The sequence below is a fragment of the Oncorhynchus tshawytscha genome, linkage group LG06 (assembly GCF_018296145.1).
Source record: "Oncorhynchus tshawytscha isolate Ot180627B linkage group LG06, Otsh_v2.0, whole genome shotgun sequence".
Taxonomy (NCBI): Eukaryota; Metazoa; Chordata; class Actinopteri; order Salmoniformes; family Salmonidae; genus Oncorhynchus; species Oncorhynchus tshawytscha.
In genome coordinates this window covers 42,401,852-42,414,984 of record NC_056434.1, presented here as the reverse complement: position 1 = coordinate 42,414,984, position 13,133 = coordinate 42,401,852, and the positions used below count along the sequence as shown (strand labels likewise).

The 13,133-nt window shown below is 39.8% G+C and overlaps 1 protein-coding gene across 4 annotated transcripts in view; it reads left to right on the top strand.

Annotated features, from left to right (window-relative positions):
* The window catches only part of tspan9a (tetraspanin 9a), a 281,777-nt gene that overhangs the window by 262,418 nt on the left and 6,226 nt on the right, over positions 1–13,133 (top strand). For all 4 annotated transcript variants that reach the window (XM_024423877.2, XM_024423878.2, XM_042323281.1 and 1 more), the window contains 3 exons: positions 5,426–5,527; positions 5,923–6,054; positions 10,028–10,111. In XM_024423877.2, coding sequence (XP_024279645.1) covers positions 5,426–5,527; positions 5,923–6,054; positions 10,028–10,111 — 318 coding nt within the window. The remainder of the gene's footprint in view (positions 1–5,425; positions 5,528–5,922; positions 6,055–10,027; positions 10,112–13,133) is intronic.

Genomic DNA, 13,133 nt, shown 5'->3' with positions numbered 1-13,133 from the left:
AAAATCCTTGGCCTTTCTGTAGCCTACAATGTTTTCAAATATTAGATTTTGCGCTGGCATTGGACATGGGAACTGTAGAACACTTTCTCTCATTCGGGATGATATCTCTTCAGAAATATATGTATTTCTATATGCCCCATGTTATTCAGAGCTGGACATGGTATTGGACTGTGGCGTCTGATCCGTCGGTTTCTAATGAAGACCATGATCTAATTCAACTGGCCGGTGTCATTTTTGTCAGGGCGATACAACCGTGACGTTTACCATATGCTTTCCCTTTCCGGATTTGTTTACAGTTCAAGGATATCCGTACAAGATGCGTCTTCGACTACCTCCTGAGGTGGTCAGGAAGATCTAATCCCAATCAGATCACAATGTGTCTTTTGACGACAAATGTTGGCACAATCAGAATGTGGACAGGATCAGGGCAACGGCTGGCGTCTCTCTCCCATCCCATTCTGCTGATGCAGGTGGATCTGCAGCTCAAATGAAGCCAGCAGCGTGCTCCATAATGAGAGAGATTTTACACTCAATATATCATATTGTCAATATATTTCCTTGAGATATTCTGTTGATGCATTTTGACAGGTTTGACAAGTTAATGAGTGATGAGTTCTCTAAGAACGGCATAGTTTTGCTATCAGAGAACAATTTTGCCATCTGCATAGACTTACTTGATTCGAGCATGTTATGAGAACTATCTCACACAAAAGAAGTGTTTGTATCCACTTCTGCCGCAAAGGGAGAAAAATAGGTCAAAGCAGTGAGAGATCAAGCCTGTCGTTTGTTTCATAGTCATTTCTGTGCCTCTCGTTAGCGGTGGTAAAAACTAGATCATTATGTTGCATTTCAAGACATATCGAAGACTCTCACACGTACGTTGGAGGGAGGGTGGAAAGAAAGAAAATGGGCTTTTGGGCTCAGAAGATGACTGGTCCCCTGTTCTCTCCTGTGATTGTGTGGCTGTGGGGAGGAGTAATGAGGAGAGAGAGAGACTCGTGGAGGAGAGGAGAGATGGAGATGGGACTAAGAGAGGCAGAGATAGATTATGGTGCTCTTCATCTCATTTCCCTGCACATTGACAGATATGACGATGCCTTCACGGCTGATGAGGAACAATACAGATACACTGCTCCACTTTGGGAGAAAAAAATGATGATTTGAAATGATGCAAATTTTATTTAAAAAGTTTGGGAGAATTTAAGTGGGTTATGAATAATGAATAATTACTTAGCCTTTTTTTGTGAAATTATAATTATCCTGAAAAAGTGAATTCCTCTTTTATGATTAATTCAGCAAATAGTTTATTTACGCCCTTTATGGTAGAGAAATTCTGTGGGTTTTTTCCAGACCGATAGCGAATCACCTCTCGAGAATAACAAGTTCAAAAGTTTTGCTGTGTTTCGCTCACTGTGACACTGAATATAAGAGGGCTTCTTCTGGTCTTTCAAAAGGGGAATCTGATATTTGAATGTCCTCAGCAAGACCCGAGTGTCATTATAACTGTTATTCTTTAGCTGCTCAATTCCTGTCGAGCCAGAAGTGTATTTTGATGCCTGAACCATAATAATTATCCCCTCTTGCTATACAGCAAGCCCCTCTATAATAACAATGTTCAACTTCTCCCCAGTCAGTCTGTTAGTGTTTCATCTAAGAGTGTAGATTAGTGAGGAGAGGCACATTAGTCTGTTAGTGTTTCATGTAAGAGTGTAGATCAGAGAGGACAGGCACGCTGCATCTCCTTCCCAATGGGCACAAACTGGTCAAATCAACGTTGTTTCAATATTGTGACATGGAATCTAGGTGGAAAATACATTGGAATTGCAAAAATAAATCAACGTAAACTGTTATTTTATGTGTGAAATTTTAACCGCAGGATTATGTCATTATGGTAACCAATTTTCAACATAGACAAACCTTGTATAAATGATGTTGAATTTTTACCTTTGAAACAATGTCAGTTCTTCAACGTTGTATCCACTATCTAAAAAAACAACAGGCTGGGCAGCACCTCCTGCTGCAGAGTTGATTTATCTACAGCTATCCATTTAGTCTCAAATCTGGGGTTTTAACCAAGCCCAGCTTTGATATTTGTCACTGACTACTACCAATGTGCAGTGGCGACCCGTCATTCAGGGCAGAGCCCCACCTGTTTTCAGCCCTACATTTTTAGCAAAAAAATATCAAATACATTTTATTTTGGGGGGGGGGGACCAGGTTGCCTGTTTGCATGTTAATTTTGCATCAATACGTGTCACATATCAGTCTGCAAACAGGGTAAAATAAATTTTAAAAATCATTGAGTTAAATAAAGCCTCCATACAAACCTGGTCTCTTTTTTGTTTTCTTGAGTAAGGCAGCTGCAAAATGCAGGTGTTTCAGCCTAGCTCAGTGCTTTATGTGGTAGTGGGGTTGCCAGCGGTCAATACGGAGCATTGGGGTTGGCAATGTTCTCTAGTTGACCCTGTAATCATCTAATATTGTAAGAGCTTTCATTGTCTGCTTATATGCCCCCTTTATTTATCCTACGGTTCTGACATGGTGTACAGGGAGAATACTGTAAGAACGGCCCTTGTTCTGAATTCTGTCGCTGTACATTTCAAAAGTGCTGAACAAATAGTTATATTGACTTTTTCCGTCTTAGCTCGCTCATTAATGTCTTAATCGAAACTACGGATTGCCTCTTATCCGCTTGTCGTCCCCTTATGCCATAGCTTGTCCATCTCAATTGTCAGTAGAAACCACATTTGTTTAACCAAGTCAGCCATATCTGCTATGTTTTTTTAAAAGGCAGTAAATGAGGCTGAATTAACTGTTTTGCTGCCAGACAAGGCTCCGCTGATAGCCAGGTGTAGCAGTGTTAAGGTGTTGGGACTGCTGTTGGGACAGCTTTGTGTAGGCCCTAACAGTTTGTGGGCACCCTTTGTCACCGTTATAGTGCAATTAAGGTATTTGTTTAGTTTTGTGTTGTGTAGTGACTTTGCTGGCATGCATCCTGGAAATGTTTGTGTTTGTTTGCCCCACCAAGATTTACATGCTAAAATCGCCACTGCCAGTGTGCTATCGTGAGAATGATTATTGAAAGATCTCACTGTCGCTATCGAAGTCATTCCAAAGGGTAGGTATAACAGAGCAAATTAAATGTAACCATGTTTTATAAGTCATATACTGTATCATCAATGATACTATTTAGGCGTATATCACATTTGCAAAGTCATCAACAGCTGTTGTTTCAATTCAACCCAGGGTTCAACTAAAAACAGACAATACGTGTCCTGGGGTTTCAACCTTGGGTTCATTTCTCATTTAATCTTCAGGTTAGTCATTCAAATGTTGGATTCGCGTCACCATCTGAACCAAAAATCTAAGTTAAAGAATAGGACTAAATCAAGTTTGACTTGTTTCGATTTAATCCTATTCTTTAACTTGGATTCTGAGATGGCGATGTGAATCCAACATATCAGTTATTCATTTGTAGACAAACTGGATATTGAATTGTGTTTGGTTGTCAACGCAACTAAATATCACCAGATGCCCTTTAAATAAAGTTTGATTTGATTTAGTCATATTCTTTAACTTAGGTTTTTGGTTGAGACTTGAATCCAGCATATCAATTATTAATTTGTAGACAAAATGGAATTAAAGCCAGACTAAGTCAGTGGAACAAAATATACATCTCCTTCAAATGTTGATATTTTGTTGCATTGACAACAAAACACAAATCTAGATCACTTTTGAAATGCAAAAAAATGACTGAAAAATCAACAGGAATTCATAAAAAAATTGTTTTAATTGAGTAAATATATTCCCACAAATAAAATGTATGTCTCAATGTAGTCAAGCTATGAAATTGTTATTTTCAAATATAATATATTTTTGGGCTTAGTTGTCAATTTGCAGTTTACAAAATATTATAATTTTCCAGCCCCCCAACCATAATCTCAGACAAAAATCGGCCTGTGGGTGAATCTAGTTGCCTACCCATGCTCTCTAGACGATCCTATCCGCCAATTATGGCTGTGTATGTAAATAAATGTATCAACATGCCCACACGATCAGTATTTCAATGGCTAAATGAGGCTCATGAAAATAAATGATATAATATTATATTTGGAGTTATTTTCATGAAATAAATGCACATTGATTTATTAGACATACAGTGATGATTTAATATTTAACATTTAAAAAAAACTGATTTTAAATGTTGATATTTGGTTGAGTAACCAAACACAATTCGATATGACTTTTGTAAGACACTAAATAGCCTAAAGTTAGGTTATCTTACAAACTAATAAAACAGTATTTATTCAACCTTAAAATGAGTAACACATCCAGAGCCACATTTTGAGGTTACTGAATATAAATTTCTAATGTAGGCCTAATCATAGAAAGAGTGCATGTTCAAGATAGCATTCAAAGGTTGCAGGTCTGTGGAGATCTTTTGCTATAATAATCTGTGCAGAATCTCAAACAGCATCGATCACTTGCAATATGTATTTTCAATGCAACAGCAATGTACATGTCATTTGGTTGTGATGAAGCACAGTGAGAAAACTGAAGTATAAATACAAAATATTTGTTTGTTGTGCTTTTAAATGGTTGAAAGCGCAGGAATAACACATTTAGATGACAACTGAATCAGAAATCAGACATGGTTTTTCCATTGGAATTTGGTTGTCCTTTTAGATGGTTGAAAGCATAGTGATAGATAACACATTAGGAATTCAACATACTTCTGTGTTTTTTTTGTTGTTGTTGTGGGGGAATAAAGGTTCAAGTCTCATTGATCAACGTCTCAACCAAATATTACCCACATTTCCATGTTGAAATGACGTGGTGTGCCCAGCGGGTTGTAACTTCCACTGACAGCGTTGCCACGGTTATTGTGCCGTTCATGTCAATGGGGGGACATCTTGTACTTCTACAGACATTACATTACAGTTGCTTTATGCTTGAAGATTTCAATATGAAACAAATTGCCTGTTTTATGTCCTGTAAGACCAGCACGCACTCCTCTTACAGACACAGTGTCATTTCTCCATATAATGACTCCCATCTCTGCACACCACTTTCAATCTTCCATGGTAGTTTCCCAGCCCTCTAGGCATACACGGCTGCTCTGGAACAGCCAAGCATAGATTGTATGCAATAATCTCATTAACACGTGTGATGAAATATTTATATCCATTAGAAATGACATGAGCACTGATCGTATTGTTAAGATCCGGTCGAGAGGAAAACGCAATAGCTATGCCAAAAGGCATATTTAAATGTAAGCTCAGTGGAGGGAATCGAGCGACGTCAAAGTCAAACCTTCAGATTCAACAAATGATATACGGCATAATCCAATGTGTCTGACAGATTTCTAGGTCACCTGGAGCCATCTATCTAACCAAGGTTTGTGTGTTGTGTGATCTGTCATCAGGTCAGCGAGAATGCCAAGCAGGACCTGAAGGATGGCTTGTCTCTGTACAACACAGACAACAATGTAGGCCTCAGGAACGCATGGAACATCATCCAAGCAGAGGTATGTAGTATGTGACATTCTAGGATCATGACCATTCGTGAACAATCCACTTTCACATGTAAAACAGCAAAATAACTTTCATGTGGACTCAAGTTCACCTCAGGATAGTGCATAAATGCATTTATAGCGAAGCCTTCGCCTGAAAGCATTTTTGCTGTAAATACCATGGATGGTTGAATTAACAGAACAGCCGGTATGGAACATCCATACTGTTTCTTGGAATATGCTATGGGCTCCTTAAGATACAGCATCTTAAGGGACAGCATCTTACAGGGAGCGTACATACGTAATTACAATAGACTAACCTACTGACGTATTTATCAGAATTGTTTTAAGGACTCTTTGGACGGGTAGCACTAACTTCTGCCGTCGCCCTCCGTGTGTGTGTCCTGCAGTGGAAGTGCTGTGGGGTGGTAGGGTACACAGATTGGCACGAGGCCCTCAAGGAGAAGGTGGTGCCCGACCGCTGCTGCCAGGAGCACTACCAGGAGTGCGGACGCAACTCCACCAACATGTTCTGGACACGGGTGAGTGGGCACACTGGACACCAGGCGGACACAGGGCAGTCACTGTCATGAGATGTGGATCCTCTGGAATAAATTGGAGGCTTATAGGTCATATATTAAACAATCAAATGTGATCAATGTCACAAGCATGGGAAACCAAATAGCATTTTAACACCAGAAAAGCCTGGCCCTTTGACCCAATGACCCTTTGACCCAACAATGTAATAAATACATTTCATATACGGTATCGGAAAAATATATATATTTTTTGTGTTTATGAAGGTCTTGGGTAACATCAGAATATGACAACAAAAAAATTGAACACAATAGCATTTTCAATAGTTTAGGTTACTGAGGCACATGCTCATGTTTGGAGTGCATGGAACAGTGGCTATCATTGGAAAACATTTTATTGGGAAATAGATCTTATCTCTTTACTTTTGAGAGTTATTTGGCAATGGTAAGTGTTTTGGTAACCTCATAATCTGATCTTTCTGATAATATATAGAAATCAAAACATTTTACCTGCATGTAACTATGTAGGAGGATTTGAAAAAGTTATTTTTTTGCGCTCAAAAAAAATAAATACAAGAAATCCTCTTGAATCTGCTTATAACACATTCCGTTTGTGATATCGAAATATTTTTTTGTTACAACATATGTGAGTTAAATAGACTTATATAGGAAAAGTCAAGGACGGAGGGTGGCATGACGTAAACATGGACTCACTCGGCTCTTCTAGTGCCAATCGAAGAGTGCACAGATTCTTTCTGCTCAGACAAAAGGTGCATCTAAAAGAAGTATATATTTCAAATGACTATACAATAGTTACTTTGCAAGTGCGTTGAGGTAAGGCTTGTATTGTTTTGAACATCATTTTGATTTTAAGTAGCCTAACATTGCTTACTTTGCATTTTGGTCACCCTGCAAACTTTTGCTTTCATTATGCCTAAAACAGCAGTTTGATTTTACAGCACAAAACTTCAGGGTCTACATGTTCCCTATATTTCTGTACTGCAGAATGGGAGATTCCCTATAATAAGAGGTGTGCAACCTGTGCCTAAGGATGGGTTTGAGTTCCATGTAAATCTCTGCAATAGAAAGTTGGAGACTTTTATTTCCCTCACCAACTTCAAACATCAACTATCTGAGCAGCTAACCGATCGCTGCAGCTGTACATAGTCCATCTGTAAATAGCCCACCCAATCTATCTACCTCATCCCCATACTGTTTTCATTTATTTACTTTTCTGCTCTTTTGCACACCAGTATTTCTACTTGCACATCATCATCAGCTCATTTATCACTCCAGTGTTAATCTGCTAAATTGTAACTATTCGCTCCTATGGCCTATTATTGCCTACCTCCTCATGCCTTTTGCACACACTGTATATAGACTTTCTTTTCTCTGCTGTGTCATTGACTTGTTTGTGTTATTGGCTTGTTTATTGTTTACTCCATGTGTAACTCTGTGTTGTTGTCTGTGTCACACTGCTTTGCTTTATCTTGGCCCGGTCGCAGTTGTAAATGAGAACTTGTTCTCAACTAGCCTACCTGGTTAAATAAAGGTGAAATAAAAAAATAATTTAAAAAAGCCCCTTTTCAAATGTTAACAAACGGTTTGTGTTTTTAACTAATGCAAACATCACCATGTGAAGATACTTGTAAATGTGTGTGTATGTATGTGTGTACAGTATACTATATATTATAGGTATTTTGTTTTATTAGTTGTATTAATAGTTCTAGTTGTATTATTCGTTCTAGGTCTATTAGTAGTTGTACAACAATGTACAACAATGTATTATTATTATTATTAAATTGTTATTATTATTAGATACTAGTTGGCAATACATTTGCAGAATGACCACTTGTCTCTCAAATACATCATTACAGTTCGCTAGCTAGTGAATTTTTTGCCATATTAGCATTGACATGAAATCAGTCAAAACACCTCAAAAGCTGACTCTGCCCCATGGAAGCACGCACATTGTTTTCGTGACATTGTCAGCCAACCCATCTATTGCAACAGCTGAAACTGTCACTAACTTCCCCGCCACATGGTTGTCACTAGTTAACACAGCTACAATGTCATAATTATAATAATACATCATAATAAGAATACATTTAATTTGAATAGAGAATTTCATTACAGAGTTGTCTCATCATTAGATTGCTACAACCTAGCTTATAAATGCAAGTTTACAACGTACACTAGGTTCACAGGTCGAGAGAAATTTGAGTAACCAAGTTGACAGACATTGACACATTCAATACTGCCTTGCACACCCTTGCCTGCATCTAGATGATCTAGGGTGTAATCATTAGTCCAACAGTTGCAACGAGAGTTTCTATTGGGCAAATTCAGGTATGTTCATCCCCGTTTCGTTCCGTTTGCTTCCTTTTAAGAAATGTTTTTCAACAGAATTGATTTAATGAATACACCCCTGATCACACGCAAACATAATTCACTTTCATAGCAGCCACATACTGTAGCATGATCCCTTTGGTAATTGTATCATTTCATCTCGCATCTATGCGCTCTCCTCCTCACCCTTCGCTTGTGGACTTCCGTGCACAACATGTCAGCTGTCTGTGACCGCTACACACAGCCTACATCACTGTCTCCATATTATAACGTCATAGTCAACATAGCTACTAGAACTAACACGTTAGTAAACCCGCAACAATCATGCAGTACAGTGTACAGTCAGCAAGGAGGTTAGCAGTTACAACGGCAGGCCCTGGTGGCAAGAAATTAATACAACCAAAAGCTTACATGGCAGAGTAAAAGTGTTGGAAAGCCATAGGCAGCTAGCTAAATAACGTAGCATCCCTCTCTGTTTGAGCCGGATGTTTGAGTAGGCTAAACTAGCTAGCTGCATTCGCTAGCTAAGTAAGGGAAAGTGAAAAAAATATGAAATATACAGTAGCTAACTCTCTCGCTTCTCCTTCCTTTTTGAAAAAAATAATTTACTCAAAACTGTTCAACTATTGTCTTTCTCTCTCTTTGAGTCAAGTACTCACCAAATCTTATGCACTGCACTGCTGTGCTAGCTAGCTGTACTTTTGCTTTCAGTACTAGATTCATTCTCTGATCCTTTGATTGGGTGGACAACATGTCAGTTCAAGCTGCAAGAGCTTTGATAGGTTGGAGGATGTCCTCCAGAAGTTCTGATAATTACTATGCAAATCTATGGAAAGGGGTGAGAACCACGAACATCCTAGATTTTGTATTGAAGTGAATGTACCCAGAGGAGGACGGAAGCTGACTGTCCTCCGGCTACACCATGGTGTTACCCTACAGAGTGTTGTTAAGGCTACTGTAGATCTTTATTGCAAAACAGTGTGTTTTAATCAATAATTTGGTGACGTGAATATGTTTAGTTTTATATAGTTTTACATTTAGTAGAGTGTATGGCTTAAACAATTTTCCGGGCCTTCCTTCCACACCGCCTGATACAGATGTCCTGAATGGCAGGGAGCTCGGCCCCAGTGATGTAGTAAGCTGTCCGCTGTAGTGCCACGCGATCGATGGCGGTGCTATTGCCATACCAGGCAGCGATGCAGCCAGTCAATATGCTCTCAATGGTACAGCTGTAGAACGTTTTCAGGATTTGAGGGCCCATGCCAAACTTTTTCAAGTAGTAGTGACCTGTGAATGAACCTGTGATTGATAACATCTAACAATATACATGAACCAGAGATGATAGCTACAGAAGGGCCACTTCAGTGATTTTACTATCTTTCCTCCCCAACAACCTTGTGCTTCCGAAATATTAAATGTCTTGCCATATTCAAAATTGAACGATCCAAAGTGTTTTCCATTTGCTGTTTTTGACAGAACGTTATTTATCTCCATCGAGTGACTCTTACTATTCTTCCATATTTCCTCCATCACCCCCTATTCTATCTTTCTTCTATCTCTCTCTCTCTCTCTCTCTCTGTCAAGTGCTAGTGTCCGCTCACACTTCTATTGTTGTCCCTCTGTCCCCTAGGGCTGCTATGAGAAGGTGGAGGAGTGGCTCGATGACAATAAGCATCTCATGGGAACCATTGGCATGTGCATCTTGGTAGTGCAGGTAAGCAGCAAGCTCTCTCCATGAAGTGTGTGTGTGTGTGTGTGTGTGTGTGTGTGTGTGTGTGTGTGTAACCTCACAGCCATACACTCCCTCTCCCTGTGAGAGACAGGCCAGTAATAAAGTCCATGCTCAGTGGGCGTAGTAGTATCTACACATTCTGCCGTACTGAAATATCGAAGATGGTGTCTGCTGTTCCCTGGTCCTGTCTGAGAAAATCAAAGCACCTTGGCTCTGTGCCCAACGCTGGAGCCAGACACCAGGAAGTGATATAAGACCTGATAAAGAGATCTCAGCATGCTGCATCCCTATGTTCCTCCTGTCTGTCCTTTCTGTCTGACTCTCTGTCTACCATAAAGTACCTGTCTGACTATCTTTTCTCGTGGTATGTCTCTCTGACTACCCTAAAGCACCTGTCTTCCCAACCTGTCTGCCTCCTTGTCTACGCTTCCTGTCTTGCCTACCTGTCTAACTCCAGCTGCCTCTCTGCTCTTCCCTACCTACTCTGTGTCAGAGGCAGGAAAGCCCAAGCTCTTTAACGTATAGAAGTAGAGTTGTCACCATGATTTTAGACTGTACCACAGGGCTGGTCTGCACTCTCTCTGCTCACACACATTATCAAATCCCAAACACGCCTGTTGCATAGGGTGTTTTTGAGAGAGGGATAGAAAGAGAGCAGGAGAGAAGTAGAGAAAGAGAGAATGAGAGAGATATAATGAGGAAATATAGAAGGCTGAGCCTGCAGCAGCAGAAGGATAATATACTGTACATAGTTTACTTTTCCTTTGACCTTTGGCCTGACCCCACCAACTAACATTCCCCAGCCTATTACTGAGAGAGTAGCAGAAATGGGTCTCATTAAAAGGCAGTCTGCAGAGAGATGGCCTGTGTGGTCCAGCGGTTAGTGTTGGCACACGTGTATCCCTGTGCCGGCATGGGTTTGAATCCGGTCCACTGCCTACTGCCCTTTGACTCAAACTCCTGTCTTTTCTGTATTCACACTATTGTCCTATCTGCTTAATAACAAACTATGGAACCTAGAATTATAGATAGACTTTGCTTCAGACCTCTACTTTGCTCTGTAGAGTAAGCTGGAGAAAGCTGGGGAGAGTCCGCATGAGTTAAAAACCTCTCTGGGATATGTGGGACGGTAGCGTCCCACTTGGCCAAATGCCAGAGAAAATGCAGAGCGCCAAATTCAAATAAATTCCTATAAAAATCTAACTTTCATGAAATCACACATGTAAGATACCAAATGAAAGCTACACGTGTTGTGAATCCAGCCAACATGTCAGATTTCAAAAAGGCTTTTCGGCGAAAGCAAACAATGCTATTATCTGAGGATAGCACCTCCATAACCAGAAGAGAGAAAACATATTTCAACCCTGCAGGCGCGACACAAAACACAGAAATACAGATATAAATCATGCCTTACCTTTGACGAGCTTATTCTGTTGACACTCCAATATGTCCCATAAACATCAAATGGTCCTTTCGTTCGATTAATTCCGTGCACATATATTCAAAATGTCCATTTATTTGGAGCGTTTGATCCAGAAAAACACCGGTTCCAACATGCGCAACGTGACTACAAAATATCTCAAAAGTTACCTGTAAAGTTTGCCAAAACATTTCAAACTACTTTTGTAATACAACTTTAGGTATTTTTTAAAGTAAATAATTGATAAAATTGAAGACGGGATGATCTGTGTTCAATACAGGAAGAAAACAAACTGACGCATGCTTTCTGGTCATGCGCCTCTATCAAACAGTACACATGAAGTGACCCTCGTTCAAGATGGCCGTACTTCTTCATTACACAAAGGAATAACCTCAACCAATTTCTAAAGACTGGTGACATCCAGCGGAAGCGGTAGGAACTGCAAGAAGGTCCCTTAGAAATCTGGATTCCCAATGAAAACGCATTGAAAAGAGAGTGACGTCAAAAATAAATGGTTTGTCCTCAGGGTTTCGCCTGCTACATAAGTTCTGTTATACTCACAGACATGTTTCAAACAGTTTTGTAAACTTCAGAGTGTTTTCTATCCAAATCTACTAATACTATGCATATCTTATATTCTGGGGATGAGTAGCAGGCAGTTGAATTTGGGCATGCTTTTCATCCAAAATTCCAAATGCTGCCCCCTATCCTATCCAAAGCCTCTGCCCTACAGGTGCATCCCTAATGCAGACATACTGAACAGGGTGTGTGTCTGTGTGTGACAGGGTTGGGGTTGGAGTTTGATCTGTGATGTGTGCTTGGCATTGCTCAAGAGCCTGGTATAATAACTGTTAGCTTTTTTCACCACACTGTGTTAGATATTAGGTGGGACTGGCAGGAGTTTAAGAAGGTATCCCTAAGCATATGGACCCAAGTTTGTCTGGAACGAAAGGGAAAGTCAGCAGCAGCTTATGCTAATCACAGTAGCAAAATACTTCCTACGGTAGCTAGCGAGCTAACTTCCGGCTACAGTAAGTGTGGTCTGCATGTGTAACTGACCTGGGTTCAAATACTACTTGAAATAATTTATAATATTTTATCTGGGCTTGACTGAGCTTTCCTGGCACAATGGAACCAATAGAATAGTAAAAAAAAACACAAACCCCGCCCATAGGGCACTCTGGGCAGGCTAACGTTGTTTTTGAAAGATTTCAAATAGTATTTGAACCCAGTTATGTTCTGTAATAAAGAGTTTTACTCACTCCAGTCCTGACTGCTTCAGATAATGGCTTTAGGATCAGCCTCCCGACTTTGATGTGAAAGTAGTCCTACGTATCACAGGCTATTCCTTAATGGAAAACTTCAAAGAATAAACTTTTTTTTCATAATTTACCTCATTGACATAATGTGCTCACTTATCTCACGGTATTTCATCAGTGACATACAGAGGCATGTTGTTATATTTGATGTTTCAAGACGGCCTGAGAGAGAGAGGTGGTAGCCAATCTCTATCCATGGTTTGGAAATAGGAAAATGTGGGTTGTTTTCAAACTCTGCTGGAGGATTTTTCTTCAGTGTCATAAA